The sequence below is a fragment of the Trachurus japonicus genome, chromosome 18 (genome assembly GCF_045865225.1).
Source record: "Trachurus japonicus isolate A0001 chromosome 18, Traja_1.0".
NCBI lineage: Eukaryota > Metazoa > Chordata > Actinopteri > Carangiformes > Carangidae > Trachurus > Trachurus japonicus.
The window spans coordinates 29215177-29236379 of record NC_140924.1 but is presented as its reverse complement, the minus strand read 5'-3'; the positions used below and the strand labels follow the sequence as shown (position 1 = coordinate 29236379).

The window sequence follows — 21203 nt, the reverse complement described above, 5'->3', positions numbered from 1 at the left end:
CCAAGTTAATCAGGCCTTCAGCGTGACAAAATAAAACGATTTTTACACATTTATAATCGGACGTGCACTAGTAGGCTGCTGGTGGAGCTCAGGAGAAGCAGTGTCTTATTGAAACTAAAAAAGTGGAGCCACTCAACTGGACCACAGGACTGACGCTTCATGCAGCTGGACTGAGCGAGAACTGAGAGCAGCCGATTGAAAAAACAAACAAAGAAAACAACAACACAGTTAAAGATATCGCTGAAAATCAACAGTTTTTCCCCTTTGATCTTAAGCGTGCCATTTGTCACATTGCAGACAGGTGAGTTGACTATTGCTGCACCGTTGCTTTTATCTGGTCTGGTGAAATTAATAGAACATTGTGTTTTTGAGGCCAAGGTTTAAGACTTGTTGATTGATAATTTGCGGAAATTAGTAAATTGCATTATTCTGTTTGCTTTCTCCTCCAATAGCTCCCAAAGGATATTCAATTACTAGTTGAAATGAAGCGCAAAACAGCTGTAACATGTAGGGGAGAGCAGGGTCGAAAGTAACGGAGGACGAAAGTAACAGAGCGATTTTCTCCGAGCCCATACAAGTCTGACATGTCTAACTTGGTCAGCATGTATATCATGCAGGACTTAACAGAACTGCAAAAAAGCTTAAGAATATGTCTGACTTTGACCGAGTTACACTCAAGAACCTGTTTTCAGTGACGAAAAGTAAATTCGTTTGAGCGGTAATTTTTTGGGTTAATCAGCTGTGTTTACCGTTTCAGTTGTTATAATTATGATGGTTAGACACTTTAATTAGTCCTCTAACACATCATAAAGTTTGACTTGTCAGAGTTTTTCAGTATAGAAGCAGCTCAGGTTTGAGTGTCGGGAGTCGCTGGAGGGACGAAAGTAACGGCCTGTTACTTTCGTCCCTCTACACATTAACAATGAGCAATTCTGTGCAAAAAAAAAAAAAAAAAGAATCGGTCACCGTGCTACGGGAGGGATTAAAACACACAACGTAAACAATTTGACCATATATAAGTGGAGAAGTGCAGGAGGAGGGCATGACCAGTTGCTCATGGTGGTCCAGTCATAGTGGACCAGGACAACAGGCTGTCACCAGGAGGGCAACAGAGATCTGTTCTGACCAAGTCTCAAGGTGTAGTGTAGTAAAAAAAAAGTTAATAAATTTTATTTAACACCAATTCACACTGTAATTTAGAGAAAATAGCGGGAATTTAGAGAAAATCAGCACGCTAATAAGCGATCTACAAACGTAAAAAAAAAATCCAAATGAGCGTCATTGATCGTTCGTTCTAAAAATTAAATTTAATATATTTTTAAATAATATAAAGGTCACAATATGTTTGTAATCACATATTAACAAGAGCATTGTCAGACATTTTAAATAAAAACAAGAAAAATAAGAACAAGTCCAGTTTATATTGTCGTGTTACTTTTGACCCACCCCCCTGTTACTTTCGTCCCTGCCATGAGGGACAAAAGTAACAAAGCGCAGCTTCTCTTCAAAGTCAAATTACACCGACGTCGTTTCACATTTTTACAAAATAACACCTGGTATTGATAGAGAACACATATGAGATGGTGATTACAACAAAAAAAATGTCTCTTTCTGTAATACTATCTTTTTAAATGACATTTATTTGAAAAATGTTACTTTCGACCCTGCTCTCCCCTACAGCCCTACATAAGACTTACATCTGCACTTGGCACTAGTTTACCTTGTTTTTGCGTATTAAGTATTCTTTAATATCGTTAAGTTCACCGAATCAGATTTGAGCGACTTCCTAACTTTGGGTTTTTATTTTGAAACACCTTACCGGAAGCTTGGTGTCTTATTGTGGCTGTCTTTACGCCGGTCTCTCCGCAGACAGGCGCCGGCCGCAGGATGATGGCGTTCACGGGGCTGCTGCTGCTGGAGCTGGGTCTGTACGCCAGCTGTTTCGTCTGCGGGATTGTCGCCGCCGCATCCCTCACCATCGCCCAGGTGACTTTCTGCACTCAAATAACTAACTATCCTGTCATATATGAGTGTTATCTCCATCCTCTTCCGGGTAGACTCACTTTTTCACTGCGTATCTTTGCTAAAAAAAAAAAAAGTTTGTAGTTCACCGAAGAGAAAAACAAAGCGACAAACAACTGTCGACGTTTCATATTCCTTTAACTATTACTGTAATTCAATATTTGGCCTCATCTATCAGTTTATTTGGACAGTGTTGTTTTAATTGGCTACTTTTCTGTGTTAACCAGATTTTGACGCTGCCCCGCATCAAGTAATTGATTTCCCACAGCAACATATTTTTCAGGATCCTACATCTCATCACGTAGCCTAATATCAGAGCGCGAGGGCTCACACGCGCATCCACTTTCTTCTGAGTTGTACAGTTTCCCTCTATCAGCTTTCATCAGCGTCGTTATCAATGACCAATATATCACCGATACACTTTCACTCTGCTGGGTTTAATTGGCGTCACTCGCTCATTTAACGCTATTAGCTATAGACACGGTGAAAAACCAACATCTCAGGCTTTTTAGTTCATCAGGAAATTCGCGAGCGTGCGAAAATGCGCGCGAGCGTAAATATATGGATGTGCCCGCGCGCTAACAACAGTCATGTGGGTCCAGATACCGAAACTGTTGTCATCATGTGACCAGATGCTCCCCGTGCCCAATTACTCTCTCTGCCTCTTTATAGAAGTCAGATGCTGTGTGTGTGTGTGTGTGTGTGTGTGTGTGTGTGTGTGTGTGTGTGTGTGTGTGTGTGTGTGTGTGTGTCCTCAGTTTGTTATTTCTTTCTAGTGTAATAAAAAAAAGAAAGTTACTGGGACAGTTGAACAGAGTTGAGACAATTAAATGAAGCAAAGAAATAATTAAAATTACAAAATAAAAGTCCAAATATTTCTAATAGGTTTTTTTTAAATATTATTATTTTTTATTTCTTTCAGGGCAACTTTGGAGGCCTGTGTATGCTGTATGGAAATGTCCTCTACAATGCAACAGCTAGCTCTATTGGAATCCAGTCATCCAGCGCCGCGTCTTTGTGCTATTTTGTGTCGGCCATCTCTGTCATGGTGGCAGTGGTGTGCTTCTCCCTGTCTCTGTACTGGGTCTACACTTTCTGCATCGACGGGGACGTCAGAAGGTGACTGTTTGTCTTCATCGTCATGTGGAACAGTTCCAGTCATAATGTGTGTTTCTCTGACTGAAACCTTGAAGGCATGGTTTTACAGGTCATCGTTTTGAAATGGCCTGTAAACGTGATTTGGGTGCTCACAGTTTACAGCCCAGTCAGTCTGAACTGGTTTTATGTGCTGGGCCTGGCTGGCAGACATGGGTTTGAACTGGAGAACTACATGGGTCTGTTGTGACTTTATGACTTTGCACTTGTTTTACAGGCTGTATACTACCTGAATTTAGCTGCAGTTGATCAGATATCAGCGGTTGAATGCATCCTTTACTGATCACGCACAGGAACACTGAAGCTCATAAAAGCTAATAATACACCACACAGAACTTCCTCAGCTGCATTGTTGTAGATAATATAACCTTAGAAACTATACAAAACATTGGTAAGTGATGGTGAGATTGGTGAAACGTTGCAGTGCTGGTTTGAACTGATGTGTTGTTATGACACGGTCAAACAGCATCAAGTGACACTGAAGCCCAGACTGATAAAATTCTTTAAGGCAGATTATCAGGATGGTTCTTGAGGTCTAGGAGCAGGTTTTACAGACTCAGTGACCTCCATGGAGCTGGTTTAACAGCACAGGCTGTAGAAAATACATTTTAAAAGATGATTAAAGGAGGGCAGAGAGCAGAGCACATTACGGTAACATAGTCATACGTGACATACAGTAGTTGGCATCATTTCCTCATTTGGTCAGAGGTTGAGATAACATTTAATTCCTCTATTTCTCTTTTTTCCTGACTTCAAACAAACCCACAGCCGCTCTCACGCTCTCTGTGTTTACTCTGCTCTCCGCAGGGAGCGAGTGTGGATGAACCTGATCATGGCCGTGTGCGGCGTCTTCCTGTTCTTCCTGCTCATCACGGGCTGCATGCTGAAGATCGGACGCGACTCGCTCTGCAACTCAGTCATAAGCACCGTTCCCAACATTACCAGGTGCTGCACACACACACACAAACGTACACAACTGAGCTATGCACACATGCACAGACACGTCCACAGAACCAAAACCTCCCACAAACAAATCACAATTGAAACTAAAATATTTAAGCCCCAGTGAGTTTTACTTTATGTTTTCTTAAACTCTGACCTCATCGGACTTTTTTTGTGTCCTATTTCCCATTTCATCAGTGTCATCCCTCATTTATTATTTTAAGACACTTTACTTAGTCATAGTCATACTTTGTCATTCTGTCAATTGTAGTTCCACTTTCTTTTCTCTTGGTAGATGAAGCAGAATAATATTATTTCATTTTCGCCACCAATAACACTCTTTGTAAATATATTATTAATAATATTATTATAATAAATGGTTGCCCATGAAGTTGGAATATAATTTTTTCTTAACCTCTTCTCATGAAATGAATTTGTGACAGTGTGCTGACAGTTTACTCTGGGTAGATAAAGTGTATCTTCTCAAAACTTAATTGATCAATCTCTTCCAAACATATCACTGTGAAAAGTTACCACTATTTACCTAATAATAATACTAATAATACTAATAATAATAAAAAGAGGATTGTGTCTGAAAACAAAATGATTCCAACTTTATGGGCAACAGGGTATAATTAAGCAATATATCACGACAGGCCGTGGTATATGCTCATTATACCACGGTAAGAGTAATATATAATATTATTATATAATATTATTATATTATATTATATTATATTATATTATATTATATTATATTATATTATATTATATTATTGTAATATTTAATATTACATGATTTCTTTGATATTCAACATAGTGACCTACACCTCACAAATGAGTTCTTGGACTCTCAAATAGCTCTTGATTTTTTAATGAAAACTTTTATCTCAATTGTTGGTAAGCATGCGCCACTTACGAAATTCAGAATAAAAAATAGAATAACGCGATGCTTTTCTCATGACTTATCAACCTTATTGAAGGAAAGAAACAGGTCTTGGTCTCAGGCTAGACTTTAAGGTGACCCTTCACACTGGCTGCTATTCAAACGACTTAGAAATAAATGCGGTGCAGTGAGAAAAGCCAAATCAGATTAGATATTTCTTAGGTCACTAACTCATACTCAGACACATTTTTGGAAAGCAGTTAATCTGACTAAAAACAGATTCACAAACTCTTTCCCTATCCATATCATATACAATGACTGTGTGGTCTCAGACCAAAATGAGATTGCCAGGTATTCAACAAGCACTTTGTTGAAGCAGGAGGACATACGTATGTTTGACTCAGCCTAAACACAGAGACAGAGCCGGTTAGGCAGCAGCCTGTTGCACGCAGCTCTGACTGTTTGTTTTAAGTTTTGTTTTGAGAGTGTGACTGTTGAATGAACGCTATCATGAACAACATGAACAATGACATGCACCCACTTCATGCTCTGGAGGTGTTTCGGCAGAGCAGCTTCAGTGGCAGGCTGATTCCACCCAGATCTAAGACTGAACGCTACAGGAAGTCTTTCCTCCCTGTTGCAATAAAACTCTTCAATCTATCTTGTTGATGACAATGCAGGCTCAGTAATCCATGCCCCTACATTTTCTTTTACAGTAAACCCTTCACCCCTAGTGTAGTAGAAGCACTGCAAGAAATTAATATTAGATGTTCAACTGGCAAGGATAATTTAGACTTTTTTTTTTTTTTAACTCTCTGCTCCTGTAATTGCAAAATACAGTATGTATGTCACATCTTCAGTATTTCAATCCTTGGAGGTAGTTTCCCTAGTGTTTGGAAAACAGCTTGTGTAACTCCTTTACATAAAGATAGTGATAAAGAGGAGCTGAACAACTATCAACCAATTTCCAAGTTGTCTCCTTTGACCAAGATCGTAGAATCATTAAAGAACATCCAACTCATGCCTTTTCTTTCAGCTCATTCAGTCTTAAATCCGCATCAATCTGGTTTTAGAGCAAATCACAGTACTATCTCAGCTGTCACCTTAGTTAAAGATGATATACTCCTTCCATGCTTTGCAGCAAGCTCTCATCAAGCTTAAACTTGTGCTCAATTCCAGTAAAATGAAATGTATGCTATTCACTAGATCCAAAAACATAATACAACCATTTACGCATATCGACTCTAAATGGTTCTATTATTCAGAGAGTCAACGAGTTTAAATACCTAGGCATCTGGCTTGGTGTGAAATTCACCTTCAAATACCACATATACAATCGCACCAGCAAACTGAGAAAAAAATTGGCTTCTTTTTTTTGAAGTATACTGTATATTTTTGGCTTTTTTGCCTTTATTTGATAGCACAGTGAGATAGACAAGAAAGGGGGAGGCAGAGAGAGGGGGAATGACATGCAGGAAGGGTCTGCCCGACATGGGACTTGAACCGGGGACGCCTGCGTTGAGGACTGTAGCCTCTACATGGGGCAGCCGCTTTAACCACTGCGCCACACACCACCCCATGCTTCTTTTTTTTTTTTAGAAATACGTAAATCTATTTTTCCGTTGATCTGCAGAAAGAGGATTGTTGATTGTCTTTATGCCAGTCTTGGACTATGGTGATATTATTTATAGGAATGCTGCCCCTTCAACCCTTTCACCTCTAGATGTGGCCTATCACTCTGCTCTCAGATTTATTACCGGCGATAGTTGTGGCACTCATCACTGTAATCTGTACAAGAAAGTAGGTTGGTCTTCTCTATCAGAAAGACACAACAAGCACCAGTATCTCTTCATTTTCAAAGCCATTACTGAGAAACTGCCACCGTATATCACAACGCTGTTAGATTCAAACCATGGTCCATATCCAACTCGCTCAAATGACTGGCTTACTTTTCAAGTCCCCCGGGTTCAGACTGAACTTGATAAGTCTGCCTATTGCTATGAGATGCAGCTGCCTCCTGGAATGATCTCTAATTCACACTTAAAATCAACGCTCCTCTTACAGAAACATAAGTTCAAACCTCCCTACCTCAGTCTGCAACTGTTTTTATATCTTTTCATTTGACCTTTTGTAATTGTTTTCTGTCCTAATTATGCATATGGTTTATTTGTGATTTGTCCTAATTGTGTATATGCTTTTTTATGTGCTTTTGATTTAAATACTGTTTGTGATCTCCACAACATCGTAAATGAGGGTAAAACCTCAATGTCCTTTTCGAGAATAAATAAAGTTTTGATGATTTAGAAAGTCTTTTCATGCAAGAAATATGGCCTGGAGTGTAATTATCAACTCCCTAATGTGTAATCTGTTTTTGTTTGTCAAGCTGCGAGGAGGCCCAGACTAGAAAATGGACCAGTCCACTTAAAGGAGGACGGTTCTACAACAACCTAGTCAAAGCCGAGGTCAGTATGTCATTCAGTATTTAATTTATGGTCTGGAATTACATTCTTAAAACCAGCTCTGATAAATATGTGCACAATGTTGCCAGAGGAACCAACTAAATTCATGCAGCAGTCGATGGAAAATACTTTGACTGAACAATGCAACATTAAACAAGTGGCTGACATTCAGTCCCACATTATGATTCAAGGATTAAGCTCAGACAGAAAATGCAAATATCCTTTTTTTCATGAATGAAATTCAAATTTTAGACTTTATGAGCAGTTAGAATACAATAATGTCAATCTACAGTTTCAGAGACACTGATTCAGTCTTATAGGTTCAGCTATCGCGATGTACATAGACAAAGTGTTAGCACTGACACTTGTTTACTTACCCTCCCTGTCTCAGCAACCCACTCCAGTCTGTCCTTAAGAGGTAGTGCTGCTCAGAGGGAGGGCTTCATAGTCACAAGCTCTTGTCATCTAAAAATCACAGCCAAATGCTTCCAACAAGCAGCAGAGAGAGCTAACAAGTAGCTTCTTTTAATAGATATAAAAAATCACCAGTTTAATGTTATACAGACAGCTGCTGTTAGGAAAGACCATTTAAAGCCACATTAAAGAGAGTATATGTAGAGTGTTGATTCTTATTACAAGGCAAATGCAAAAACTGCCCCCAGCAGGAACGTGCATCAGCGGTTTTGCATTAATTTACCTCTAAAACAACTCTGTCTGGTAACGTTCTGTTATTATCTCATAGCGTGGTGAATGTGCAGGTCACAACTTGTCCACCAGAGCGTTTTGGAGTTGTTGGATTGTGTATTTGATGAGTTAGATGAGGGAAACCAAGAAATCCCATGAGCCTCCGTAGCGTAGCTCTGAGCAGCTCACGGCTCTGCTCCGCCGTTCTAAAAATAGCTTGCACTGACAGTTAAAGATAACAAACCTACTCCTAAAACTATAGGGATTATGGCTATGGGCCAGTCTACCAAAATGTTGAACTATCCCTTTAAAAGAGGTTGATATGCTTCTCCTCCCTGGCTCCCTCAGACGGCAGTGTGGGTCAACTTCTTCTTCTGGCTCATCATCGGGGTCCTGGTGATCGTCCAGCGGCGTCAGAGCTCAGGGTCTAAGATGATCGTCGGGGGACTGGGAGGGTACGGCGGGCCGGCCGGCGGGCTTTTCGGCGACCCCGGGGTGACGGCCGCAGAGACGGAGCCGTTTTTCAACCGTCCCCCACGGCCACAGTGAGGACAAAAATGTCACAGACGAGTAAACACAAACACAGAAAATGATAGATGTGGGAAAAAGGGTAAACACATTCAGTGAACAACCGGTGCTGTTTCAGGTGTTCCACTGAACCTACACATGTTGTGACACGATGCAGGACAGGGTGTACAGGTTCTGTACAGTTGTTACAGCACATAGGAGGAATAGAATTGTTGAGAATCGACGAGGATGGGATTCGAACCCACGCGTGCAGAGCACATTGGATTAGCAGTCCAACGCCTTAACCACTCGGCCACCTCGTCGCAAAACCATGTTGTACAAAACCAACAACACTGCTCAACATCTGTGTATGTACCAGTGTGTGTGTGTGTGAAACAGCCTGATCACATGATCCACAGATTGAAGCGCTGACATGTGCATTTACCCGTTTCCCACATTTACCTGATCTCTCCTACCAAAGCCGTCTGAAAAGTCTGACCACTGGACAGAAATATGGATTTGTTCTTTCAGTTAGTTTACATAACCAAGAATTATGGGAAGTGGGGTTGTTTACTGTAGGCATTTGTTTTATATTTCACCAGTCTGCTCTGATTTTGTGGTTTTATTGTAGCGGGCAGACGTTTCAACCTTTTTCACTCCTCAGAAGCTTCAATTTGCATCTTTTTACAGCGAGTCTCTGCTTTGTGCCACCCAGGTTTATTAGCTGTCTGTTGTTTTCATTCTTTATTTATGATGAATTATTTTATTTGGCATTGAGACAAATTGTTCTTCTCCACATTCTCTTGCAAAATTTCCCATTTAATGTCAGAAAGTTTGTTGTCAGTCAGTTGTTGTGTATGTTCACTCAGGCATCAGCTCCTGTGTTTGATGTTGTGTGTTGCACCTAATGAGTGAGACTGTATATCAAGGTATCAAACACATGTTTGTAGTGATGCAGCTTGACACGTGTGCTACTTTTTTTTTTAAACAATAAAGCAGAGTTCAACACAATGAGCTAAATGTTTTCATTATGTGAGATGACTCTCTTAGGTTAAAGGCTTTATCAAACAGGAGTCCACTTTGTCTTGACCAGTGGAGACATACAAGTGAATACACTGAGCTGTGTCTCCCTCTGCTGGTTGATAACAAGTAAAACCTCCTACTTTCCTTTTGTCAGGAATATTAAATGTTACATTTCATATGCACTGTGTTAGTTTAATAAATTACAAAGGTGAACTTTTAAAAAGAGGAAGAGTTTGGCAGTGGTTTTATGTTGTGTAGCGCTTCATGATGTTGTTATTGTGGTGAGGAAATGATGTAATGACTCATTGAGTCAGTGACCTAGCCTACAACGCTGATAACTGACGCCAGTTTTTTTTTCTTTCTTTGCTTGTGAATTTCAATAAATCTGGTCTTTCTGGTTATTTTTTGAAGCCTGGTGTTTTCAACTACACCCAAAGATCCTGGCTCCCTTCATTCTGCATCTGATGAACTCAGTGCCAAGTAACAGAGAGCAGTGGCTCTGCCAAAACATATGTAGCACTGCTCAGTCTTGGTGTTTCCCTCTCATCAGGAGCCTCCTGGTCCAGACTCACAGACAACAGGACTTAGCCTGCTTCTGAGAGTTTTACTAAATGTGTTCATTTTATCTCAGGCTGCCAAACCTGACAGGACACTGACAGGCTGTGGATTTTACTATTGATCAGCATCCAGTCGGTTTCCCCATCATCCCCTAAGATCAGTCTATTTTAATAAGCTTACATGAGGCTAAGAATTCATGAACATGTCATTACTATTACTTGAATTCAACAGTACACAACATAAATTAATCTGAAATGTAGCTTCATGGCTCAATAGAAATGTCTTTTTAAAAATGTTCATGTTATTTTGAAGCTGGAGGGAAAGAATAACCACAGACGGTGCTGATCGGTCTGTGCTGAATGAATTTCCAGCAGTTGCCCGACAGATCAAAATAGACTGAATGAGCTTAGTCCTGCTATTCCAACATAACAGGACTCTTTCTGTCTTCCACTAACTGTCTAATCTCTGTGGATTACCTGACCTCCGTTGAGCCCTGAGGTAGAAGATAATGTTCACTGAGGAGAGAGGGAAAGCAGAGACGGGACCGGAGAGGGGGAGAAGGATACCTGGAGTCGCTCTGTGCTCTTTCTTTTTCTTTTACAAATAGAAACTGAAAACTAAGAAGACGGAGCAGTCTGGAGAGAGCTGAGGACTGTCTGACACTAGAGTCTCAGGAGAAATCCAACACAAAGCTTGTCATAAACTTGACTCTGGAATCCATGGTAAGACATGATTACCTGCTTTTTCTGTTTGTTTCGGATGAGGAAAATAAACAGTGGGTTTAAATGTTAACAAGTGAGGAAAAAGCTGTGAAAAGGTGCATCAGAGATAGAGCACGCTGGCAGGAGAGGAATAAAAGAGAGGAGCAGTGGACAGTGTAGACTGAGCTAAGCCATGATAAGCCTCTTTAAGCTACTTCACTCTCTGCAGATCAAATGTTCTGTTTTAAACCTGTTGATCTGCGCTGGACTTGTGACTGCAAGCTATTGATTCACTTTATCTGCTTTTTTGGCAGTAGAGCTCTAATTTACTGCCAAATCAGACAGTACAGAAACCGTGGAGAACAGAGCAGTCCTTAAACCTCACATTTAAATCATCATTCAAGTCTCTGTTTCCAGGCATCTGTCTGCTTCAGTGTCCCTCGGCCAATCATCTGTCTTCCATCTCTCCCCCTCCATCATCTGTGTCCAGAGCATGTCTCAGGACCAGTGTGAGTCAGTGGCCGTGAGCGTGGAGTCCCTCTTGAACGACGCCAAGAGGATGCAGATGCAGTGCCGCGAGCGCAGCGATCAGCTCTCCATGGCCGCCACGCAGCTGAGAGAGGAGTCGGCCTCGCTGAGGGAGCAGTGCGAGGCCACCCAGCTCGACATGGCCCGCATCCGCCGGCAGCTGGAGGAGCTGCTGGACACCAAAGCCGCCTTCGAAGCCAGGGAGAGGCAGGCGCGTAAACTCAGCAGGCAGCTGTGAGGAGACGAGGAGGAGGATAGTGATGTGACAGAGGAGGTGTCTGTTTGACCAGGTGAAAAAGAAAGGAAGCAGAGTGAGGGGTTAAAGAAGAGATGGGAAGAGGGGGCAGCGGAGGAAGAAGACAGGAGGGTGGGTGAAGATATGAAATGAGGAAAGAGAGGGGAAGAAATAAATAAGATGCACTTTAAACTGAGCACCAACTTACTATGATCCCTTCAGAAGTTGGTCTCATCTTCAACGCCCATGTTTAAACAGAGTATTGCTTTGTTATTGAGCAACAAATATACATCAATATTTTATTGAAAGTTGCTCTTCTGAAAAAAGAAAAGAAATCAGAAGTAAAACATGTGGTTTATCGGGGTGTTGGGAAGAGGACAAACTAGGAATAAATGGACAGATGGGTAAAACTCAGTATTCAGTTATTTCTCAGCCTCCAGGTATTTGCTGCTATTTGAAACATGAACTCCCTCTCCTCTCTCTCCATTTTCATGTCTAATAAAGACTTCATAGATACATTCTTGTGTCTTTGTCTCTTAACTACATCTTCACCTCCTCATCTCTGTATCTGTCAGTTCTGAGTCTTGTTGATCCTGTGCAACTTGTATTTACCTACCTTTACTCTGATACACCCCATTGACTCAAAAGGTCTTATCCCTGTTCCCATGGAAACAGTACCCCAGCAAAATAAAAAATAAAAAATGTCATTCTCCTTGTAGACATCACAAAGAAAACATGAAATACTCAAGTTATGATAATCTACAGAAATCATTATAATCTCTATCTCCAGGATGGATCATTTATGACACAACGTTTTGCTCAACATTTTAATAATGCAGATGATTCCATTTGATCTTTTCATTGCAAACAAAATATCATATGAAGGAGTCCGGCTGGTCATCACAGCTACTGTGGACACAGACAGCAGAGACGTTTCTTCCCTTAAGATCAGACTGTGACCAAGTTTTTATTCATGTCTTCTTCTGGCTTCACTGTTTTCCTTTGTGTTTCACTCTGTTGCATTTATTGATCTGTTGATATTCTTTAGGGAAAAACTTTGCCTCTGGCCATTTTACATTTCCCTAATGTGAATTATTATTATTTTCTTTTGTTTGTCTCTCGTGGTCCTACGCTACTAGAGACAAACAAAAGAAAAGCCTGCTCACACAGAAGAGTCTGCACCGATGTGAGCACTGAGAGAAGGACTATTAATGCTGAGGATGCACCAGTCTCCACATGGGGGAGACACCCCACCACTGCAGCCACTGAAACAGCAGCTGCTTCAAGTGGAGCTACAGCAGCTCCTTCAGACTGGAGAGAAACCATACCAGTGCAAACTGTGACAGAGAAGCTCTGGACTGTCTCAGCACCTGCTACAACACCAGAATAATATCAACAGAAAAAACCATGACTCACACATGTGTAGTCACACCACAGGATATCAGCAGGAGAAACACTTTGTAGATAGATGGAGACATCAATGTGTAGAGATGAGTGTCGAAATGCTCCAGCTAAATAAATAGTAGCACTGCGGGTTCAGCTGGAATGTTTCACAGAGAGAGGACACTATCTCAACAGATCAGCACACTCAATCACTTTATTCTTTTTCTCTGCGTTCATTTGTTGTGTCATGTTCTGGCCACATGATGAATGAATTTACTGTCTTAGCTTTGTGGGACAAACCTGGGTATTTAGCTGCTAAACATTCACATATGTTTACCAGCTAGTTCAATGGTTCCCAACCTTTTTTGGCTCTGGACCTCATTTAGACATCACACATTTCTGGCGATCCCCGATCACATGCAGTCATGTGAGTGCGACCGTCAATCATGCTTAGATATTTTTATATGCTGCATTTTATTTGAACTCAATTTATATTTGAGAAAGTGAAAGTATAGAATACAGTTGTTTAAGATTGTGTGTGGTGTTTTTAATCATAATTTTCAAAGGAATAATAATTAGTTAAAAGAATATTGCTATCAGTAATTTCTTTTTATCAATTACTAGACATTTCAGGCGACCCCATGTGGGATCCCGACCCCAAGGTTGAAAAACACTGAGCTAGTTTCTAACTTTGCTGTAGGTGCACAGGCAGGAGTCAGAGGCTTCATTAGGAGCTTTAAACTGAAAATAGTATTGATAACAAACCACACTAAGAGGTTATAGCTACCTAAAAAAATGAACAAACACAATCCATGTGTCACAAAACATTAAAATTTTAATCACCCTTATAAATCATTCTATAAATACATGGTTGTCATATTAAGAACTCATTTTAAATAGCAATAGATAACAAACAAGCAGTAGTGGCGGTGGTGGGGTCAAAGGCGCAGAAGGAAAGTAAGGAACAGTCTGTTGGGCTTCAGTCCAGGACTGTAGCTGTTAGAGGAAGTAGTTGGGAATGTGTGTGTGTGTGTGTGTGTGTGTGTGTGTGTGTGTGTGTGTGTGTGTGTGTGTGCGTGCGTTCAGTTTGGTTTCTTTGCCATCTGGACTGTCCAATCATCACCGCTCTGAAAGACAAACTGATGATGGGTTAGAGACAAAGCTCTCACAGCATCGTGGTGTGTTTAAACTACATGTGAGCTAAAGGGAGACTTACTTTCAGCTTTCTTCTTCAGTGGCGACAGTGCTGCTTTAGCCTGAGACACACACACAGACAAAGTTACCCAAACATCTGTAATCACAAATATTTTTCAAATATTTAAAAGAATAGTTCAACATTTTGGCAAATGGGCCCATTGCCATAATACCAAGAGTCATAGCAGTACAGTAGGTTCCTTACCTTTAATTGTCGGTGCAAGGCTGCAAGCTATTTTTAGAATGGTGGAGCAGAGCTGTGAGCTGCTCAGAGCTACGCTACGGAGGCTCATGGGATTTCTTGGTTTCCCTCATCAAACTCATCAATACACAATCCAACAACTCCAAAACGCTCTGGTGGACAAGTTGTGACCTGCACATTCACCACGCTATGAGATAATAACGGAACGTTACCAGACAGAGTTGTTTTCAAGGTAAATTCATGCAAAACCACTGATGCGCGTTGTGCAGGTCACAACTTGCAAGCTTTTGGAGTTGTTGAATTGTGTATTTGATGAGTTTGATGAAAGAAACCAAGAAATCCCATGAGCCTCTGTAGCGTAGCTCTGAGCAGCTCGCGGCTCTGCTCCACAGTCTAAAAATAGCTTGCACCGACAATTAAAGGTAACAAACCTACTGCTATGACTATAGGGATTATGGCAATGGGCCAATTTGACAAAATGTTGAACTATCCCTTTAAAGAAGGAATACTGAGAAGATCAGCCACCTCTGGCAGCAGGTAATTAACAAACAGAGCCTAACGAGGTTCATTTAGTTGTAAACACACAATGAAACACACAATGACATTTTGATGTGCTCCACAGCTGAGAAATGTAGGAATTCTAATTCAGACGTAGCTGGACATTTAATACCTTTTTTATTGCTGTCCAGTCTTCAAGTATGTCAATGTCTCTCAACATGTAGACAATGAAAGGTCCTGTGACACAAAACATACATGAATCAGCTCTGTTACAGTCACCTCATTATAACCTTTGTATTACAAGACAGAATATAAGTCAGAGAAACTATAGCACATTTCAAACATACACAGCTGGAAAAAACAGGGAGCAAAATATAATGAACGTTCACCAGGTAAATGTGAAGAGAAGGTTAGAGAAGACTCATTTGTACCTGAGACCAGAGCTACTTTCTTTTTTCTCTCCGACGGCCCCAGCAGGTTCTTTCTCTTACACTTCTTGCCTCTCATCTCATCGCTCCATTCTGAAATAATAAAATACACATCTTTCATACAACATTGTTTCATTACTTATCTAAATTAACTAAGTTTATAAATAGGGTACAAGAACAAAGGGGAGACATGCAGATAAAGTTTGTTTCCTAAAAATATGAAATAAGTCGGAGGAAAGTGATTTCCTGCAGTGTGGTTGTATGTGTACCTGAGCTGAGATCTATGTTCTGTCTGTCCTCCTCCAGTCTCCTTATCTTTTCCAGCAGCTCTGTCTTCATGGCGTCAAACAGCAGCGTCTTCTCGCTCTGTAACACAAATACACACAGGAACAGACAGTCTCAGCTTCATACAAATTCTGATCCAGAGTCCCTGTGCAGTTTACAGTGTACCACGTGTGTGTATCACCTCCAGGTGCTGCCGTGCTCCTTGTACTTCACACTCATGCTTGTGTTTGATCACCTGCAGACACAGCTCCCTGTACACTCCTGTGGATGAAGACAGAGAGGGGATGTTAAAGACAGAAAACTCACAAAGTGTTGAGATGTGGTTTTCACAAAATGTTGGCAGTTTGGCAACATTTTAGCCTAGAAATCTAGACGCACCCTAGCGGCCGCAAATATATTTGCTCCGTAGGTGGGTCTAGAAACGAGCCATAGGAACTTTTTGAGTCTCCAACACCGTTTGTGTTGACCAATCACAGCGCTCTATCTGTTTAGAGAGTCGTTGGGCGGGCTTAACGCGATGACAACATACATTTTAATTGGCTTGTTAGGCTAACGTCATCCTGCTCTTTGCTCTGATTGGTCGTAGCGCTACCCTATTGGTGCAGAGGCAGTTTGAAAGACAGCCTTCATCCCGCCCCCTGGATTGAGTCGAGGTCTACCGGTCGTTGCCAGACTAGACATGTTAATGATATAGTCTGGCTTGTCAGGCTAGCAACATTTAGTTTTTGGTGTAAAAACTTTGTAAATTTATTTTGAAATGTGCTACTGTATATCAATAGAAGTATTATCATTTATTGTTATTATGTTACATTGCACCAGCAAAAAGACAACATGCACAATTTGCACATGTGCACTGCTGCAGCATGAAGGCTGCTGCTTGTGTAAGGAATGTTGTTGGTTATTATTTTATAATTATATGTTTAACACTGACACATGCCTCATGGCAGCCAGCCATCACGTCCTCCATTCACTATTATGGGCGGACACCATTAGAGAGGTGAGTGAGGACATCTATACTGTCCTTACCTGAGTGTAGGTGTGTCTGGTATGTGACCTGTAACTAGGTGAAACATGGAACAGACCTGCTCAGGGTGATGGAGCAGCATTTTAAATTTAGTTTATTATATTAAGTCTTTTTTGTTGCAGTATTTGCATTAACCTGTGTTATTTTCTGTATTCCACAAAGGGCCGTCTGGCTGCAGGTTTTTGTTTCCAACCAATCAAGAACACACAGTTTGACCAATCAACTGTCTGAAGACTGAGATCAGTTGATTAAATGAGTCAGGTCTGGTGTGCTGCTGCTTGGTTGGAAAGAAAATTTGCAGCCATGCGGCACTTTGTGGAATATTTTGGACATGCCTGAGTTGAGGGTTAAGTTTAGGTAAAAATGAAACTCTGGGAAAAGTAACACATGTTGATGCAAATACTTAGCATATCTGAAAAAGACTTAAAGCAGAAGTAAGTGGTCCGGTCGTTTTCGCTAATGCTGCGTTCCAGGCAGGCTTTTGAAATCGTAAATTACAGCTTCAAGTCACAACTTACGACTTTGTAGCGTTTCAGGCAACCCACTCGTGTTTTTCCGACCTGTTTTACCTGTGAAAGTCACTATAACGGCCACTCGTAACTTCTGACCGGTGAACTCGTACCAGATCGAACTGGTACGACTTCACGGTCGGAAAAATACAAGTTTCCTTGAACGCACCATAACAGTCCTCGTCGCTACGTCACCACATTCACGGCGTTCCTTGGCTGCACACACAGCCCTGCATGCCGTTCTCTCTCCTCATTGGATAAAAACTGTAGGATACGATAAATGTTTTCTCCTCAGCTCAGAGCAGAGCAGAAGGACTGACAGACCCGTGTTTCAGTCCAAACACTCTATGTAAGTGATTGCTGTCGGAAGATATAACTATTTAAGACTTATATTAACACAAATATATCACTTACTTCTGCTTTAATATAATAAACTAAATTTAAAATCTTGGAGCAGACCTGCTCCATCAGTCTGAGCAGGTCTGTTCTAGGATTCACCTAGTTACAGGTCACATACCAGACACACCTACACTCAGGTAAGGACAGTATAGATGTCCTCACTCACCTCTCTGATGGTGTCAGCCAATAGTGAATGCCTGCCTTAACTGATGTCACTGAACAATACTCCAGCACATCAGTCCTGTAAAATCATATCTCTGCTTTTAACAGTTTAGCTTTTGTGCAGATTAAACAAATAAGATGTGAAATGTGGATCAGTGAGCTGCAGAGGTGCTGTCAGGAGGATTTAGTTTGATCTTTAAAATGTCCTCTACATGCCTGCCACTTGTGTCCGTATCTGCATGCTGTCTTGTAGTGCAGCCAGTGGTTCTCTGTACTCTCCAGCCTTCCCCGTCAACACCTCGTCCAGCTTCACCTTCACCTGGTTCAGACGCTCCCGGAACAACCTGCAATCACAAAGTCAAGTCACTCTCTCCTCTGGTTTTCTCTTCCTCTCTTCATACAGCTCACTGCTGCCTGCACCCATCCAGCTCCACTTACTTCTCTTTCAGCTCGTGAAATTGTTTTTCCAGATCCATCATCTCATCTAGACATTCTCCTCTCCTCCGCTCACAGTCTTCATCATCCATCTCTTCACAGGGGAGAGAGACAAACACAAACTGTGAGAAACTGTGACTCTTCTTACCATCAGGTGACAAACAGCAGAGCACAGAGATTTTTTTTTTTTTTTTTACCTGAACTCTCTTCTTCCTCCTCTTCCTCTTCTTCCTCCTCACTCTCCTCCAAATCACTATCCCTCTCTTCTGCACTCTCCTCCATGGTCTCCTCCCCTCCTCCCCCTCCTCTTCCTTCGTCTTCTCTCGGTTCCTCCACCTCTCCGTTGGCCTCAGGGAGTTGTGACTCTCCTTCTGCCTCCATCTCCTCCTCCGGCTCTCTAACAGGGGGTTGTGCAGGCATAGCTGGAGAGATAGAGACATATATGCATTATTATGCATGTAATGCATTTATAGAAACATATAGTCAGCGCTGTGGCAAAGATGTAGATTAGTTTTACATTAGTACTGCACTTTTTTTAATCAGTGTTATAATAAACCAGACAAACGGCTGGGTGTCAGCAGAAACACTTCCTTTGTGTTGTGAGTTTCTGCAGTGTATGTGTTGTCAAATTGATGAAGTTGTCCCATGAATTTGTCGCATATTTTTGAACTTACATCCTTCATCATCACAATCCGGCCTATGCAGGAACAGTTTGTCAAATGCACTATAAAACAATATTTAGGGTGCAATATATTGATTATGATAATGTACAATTACATATACTGTGATAAAAGGAATCATTTCCAATCCAATACACTGCACACATCTGTTTCAGACTACTGAACTGAGCCCAGCACCTGTATTTTCAAAAAATAAATAAAACTAAATGAATAAAAAAATAAAAAGGAATAAAATAAATTTAAAATAACATTATCTTCAATATATTTTCCCTGATACAAAATAACTACAAGTGGCACTGGCCTTGGCCCGCCTCCTACTGCAGTGTGGTGTATTTACACTAAGGGCAGCTCTACGTGCTCACATCAGTGTATGTTGTTGTTGTTTGGTCCTAACTTTTCTCCGTGCTGTCCTGGCTGATGCTGATGAATAACAACCTCCTCTCTGCCTCTACTGTAGTAATATTGAGCGGTAAAAACAGGGAGCAGCAGACCCGGGATCAGACCCGGCGCTGTGTGGGTTCAACATGGAGCTGCTCGGGCTTCAACAGCAAATTTCAGCTTACTCTGCAGACTGGACAGATCCAGACCGCGGGACACCGAGCTACCGTATGGCTCCAAGTGCCTCTGTCAAGACGACGGCGACAACACCCCGGCACGACACCGGAAGTGACCATATTGTGACCTAAGAAAAAGCTCAAATTGCATGCCAGAAACAAATGTCCAAAACCAAACACGTAAGGAAAAATATTCACATGTTACCTATAACATTTCTATGTCCTTTACATGCTTTATTATGCATTATATTTTGTTGAGCAACCGGAAGCACTGCGTTACTCCCCCTACCTTGACCACTGGTAGCTTCCGTGATGTCATTGAGTAAAACTGTTAACGTTCGGAGCTCGAGCCTCGACGGCGGCGTTTAGCGCACAGCCGAGAGCCGAGCCGAGCCGAGCCGAGCCGAGTCTACAGCCTGTTACACTGTCACCTCATCCTCCAACACTGTCCAGGGAACTCCCCGAGAGCCGCTGCTGCCATTTCATCCCAGTTTAGCGGCAAATAAACCTCAGTCAAGTCAAGTGCAACACTAGCTAACAACTGAACGCGCACAGTCGCACACACCTCAGAGGTGGTCGCACTGTCACACTGAGTTCATTTACTGACACACGTTTTCTCTAAACGCGTTTGACATTTGGTAAAAAAAGCGACAAACCCGCTGTTTAAATGTCAGTGCCCATGCTGGAGCACAGTCTGGCCAGCTCTCTCTCACACTGACCCTCTCTTCCTACCGCACACGGATTAACAGATAACGTTATCCGTCCGTGTCTCCGTGGACGTAGGCGACGCTGTTAGTAAACAAATAATACCGGGGCCGTCGTGTGAGTGGACAGTAAACACAACAAGCTGCTCACCTTCTCCCTCCGCTCGGCTGCAGAAACTTAAAGTACGCTTTGCCAGATTTCCATTTTAAAAAGTACTTCCTCTTCACTTCAGTACCCAGTTCGACACTTTGCCGGACTCTACAACCCGTACGGTCAGCCAATCATAGTCGAGCCCTGCCGTTAGCGGTGACCAATGGGAGCGAGCATCCCGGACCTCGCATGACCAATCATAGAGTTGAAGCCGGTTGCAAAAGCCAATCACAATTGACATTGTTGCTGGAACTCGTCGCAATGAACCAATGGGCTGGGCTTCATGCGAAAAGCGCGCATCTGACTCCTTACAATATATAATACAATACAATATAATATAATAACATAACATTGTACAACGTAAGTACATATATGACCTGACCTCATATTGTAATTCAAGTCTCTAACGTTTAAGAAATGTTTTGTCTCATTATGATATTCTGTGAATAGTAATATAGGCCTATAGTTTAAAATGTAGTTATAATGCACCACAGTCTTTACTGTGTGATTAGTAGAGTGTGAGCCATGTTAAGTCTTTTTACTGTAATACCAACTACATTTATTCTTATTGACAACAACCTTGTGCATCTGCTTTGTCAGACCCACATTTTCCTCATCCTGTTTAAGAATATGGATGTAGCTGTCATATTAAAAATCGACCACCAGATGGCAGCAAAGTGATGCAAACCATCAAGACAGCCATGCAAATAATAATGGTGGAATTCATATCATTTGGACAATGGGCCTTTTTCATGGCAGACATTTTGGCATGCCAGTCAGAACAGGACAGGTGGGGCCGACAGCATCAGTTAAGTCTCTATTGCATTTCTTAATGTGGCATATGCACATCAACATGACTTCCAAGGAAAATAATAATAATAACAATAATAATAAT

General features: G+C 41.5%; 2 protein-coding genes, 1 long non-coding RNA gene and 1 other non-coding gene across 7 annotated transcripts; 2 read left to right on the top strand and 2 right to left on the bottom strand.

Annotated features, from left to right (window-relative positions):
* The first annotated feature begins 1867 nt into the window (after window positions 1-1867).
* On the top strand, window positions 1868-9666 carry tmem179ba (transmembrane protein 179Ba). The gene is made up of 5 exons (XM_085759575.1): window positions 1868-1986; window positions 2945-3141; window positions 3985-4122; window positions 7389-7467; window positions 8497-9666. The coding sequence occupies exons 1-5, from the start codon at window positions 1888-1890 to the stop codon at window positions 8695-8697; spliced, it is 714 nt and encodes a 237-aa protein (XP_085615701.1). The 5' UTR covers window positions 1868-1887; the 3' UTR covers window positions 8698-9666.
* Window positions 8897-8978, bottom strand: trnas-gcu (transfer RNA serine (anticodon GCU)). The gene has a single exon. It is a non-coding gene; the product is annotated as a tRNA-Ser (tRNA).
* A 1081-nt stretch (window positions 9667-10747) lies between the features above and the next one.
* Window positions 10748-11805, top strand: LOC146969579 (uncharacterized). Its single transcript, XR_015034192.1, has 2 exons — window positions 10748-10958; window positions 11428-11805. It is a non-coding gene; the product is annotated as an uncharacterized LOC146969579 (long non-coding RNA).
* Window positions 11806-13898: 2093 nt separating this feature from the next.
* brms1 (BRMS1 transcriptional repressor and anoikis regulator) lies at window positions 13899-20446 on the bottom strand. Of its 4 annotated transcripts, none has more exons than XM_085759552.1 (11): window positions 20309-20424; window positions 19463-19581; window positions 18417-18641; window positions 18223-18313; window positions 18001-18128; window positions 15872-15951; window positions 15675-15771; window positions 15409-15498; window positions 15150-15214; window positions 14300-14339; window positions 13899-14222 (listed from the first exon to the last, which is right to left on the bottom strand). In XM_085759552.1, exons 3-11 carry the CDS (start codon window positions 18637-18639, stop codon window positions 14203-14205), a joined length of 834 nt encoding a protein of 277 aa, XP_085615678.1. In that variant the 5' UTR covers window positions 18640-18641; window positions 19463-19581; window positions 20309-20424; the 3' UTR covers window positions 13899-14202. The 4 variants fall into 4 exon arrangements, with proteins under 4 accessions (XP_085615678.1, XP_085615679.1, XP_085615677.1 ...); XM_085759553.1 differs by having other exon boundaries at window positions 19463-19523; window positions 20309-20419; XM_085759551.1 differs by lacking the exon at window positions 19463-19581 and having other exon boundaries at window positions 20309-20446.
* Between the last annotated feature and the right edge of the window lie 757 nt (window positions 20447-21203).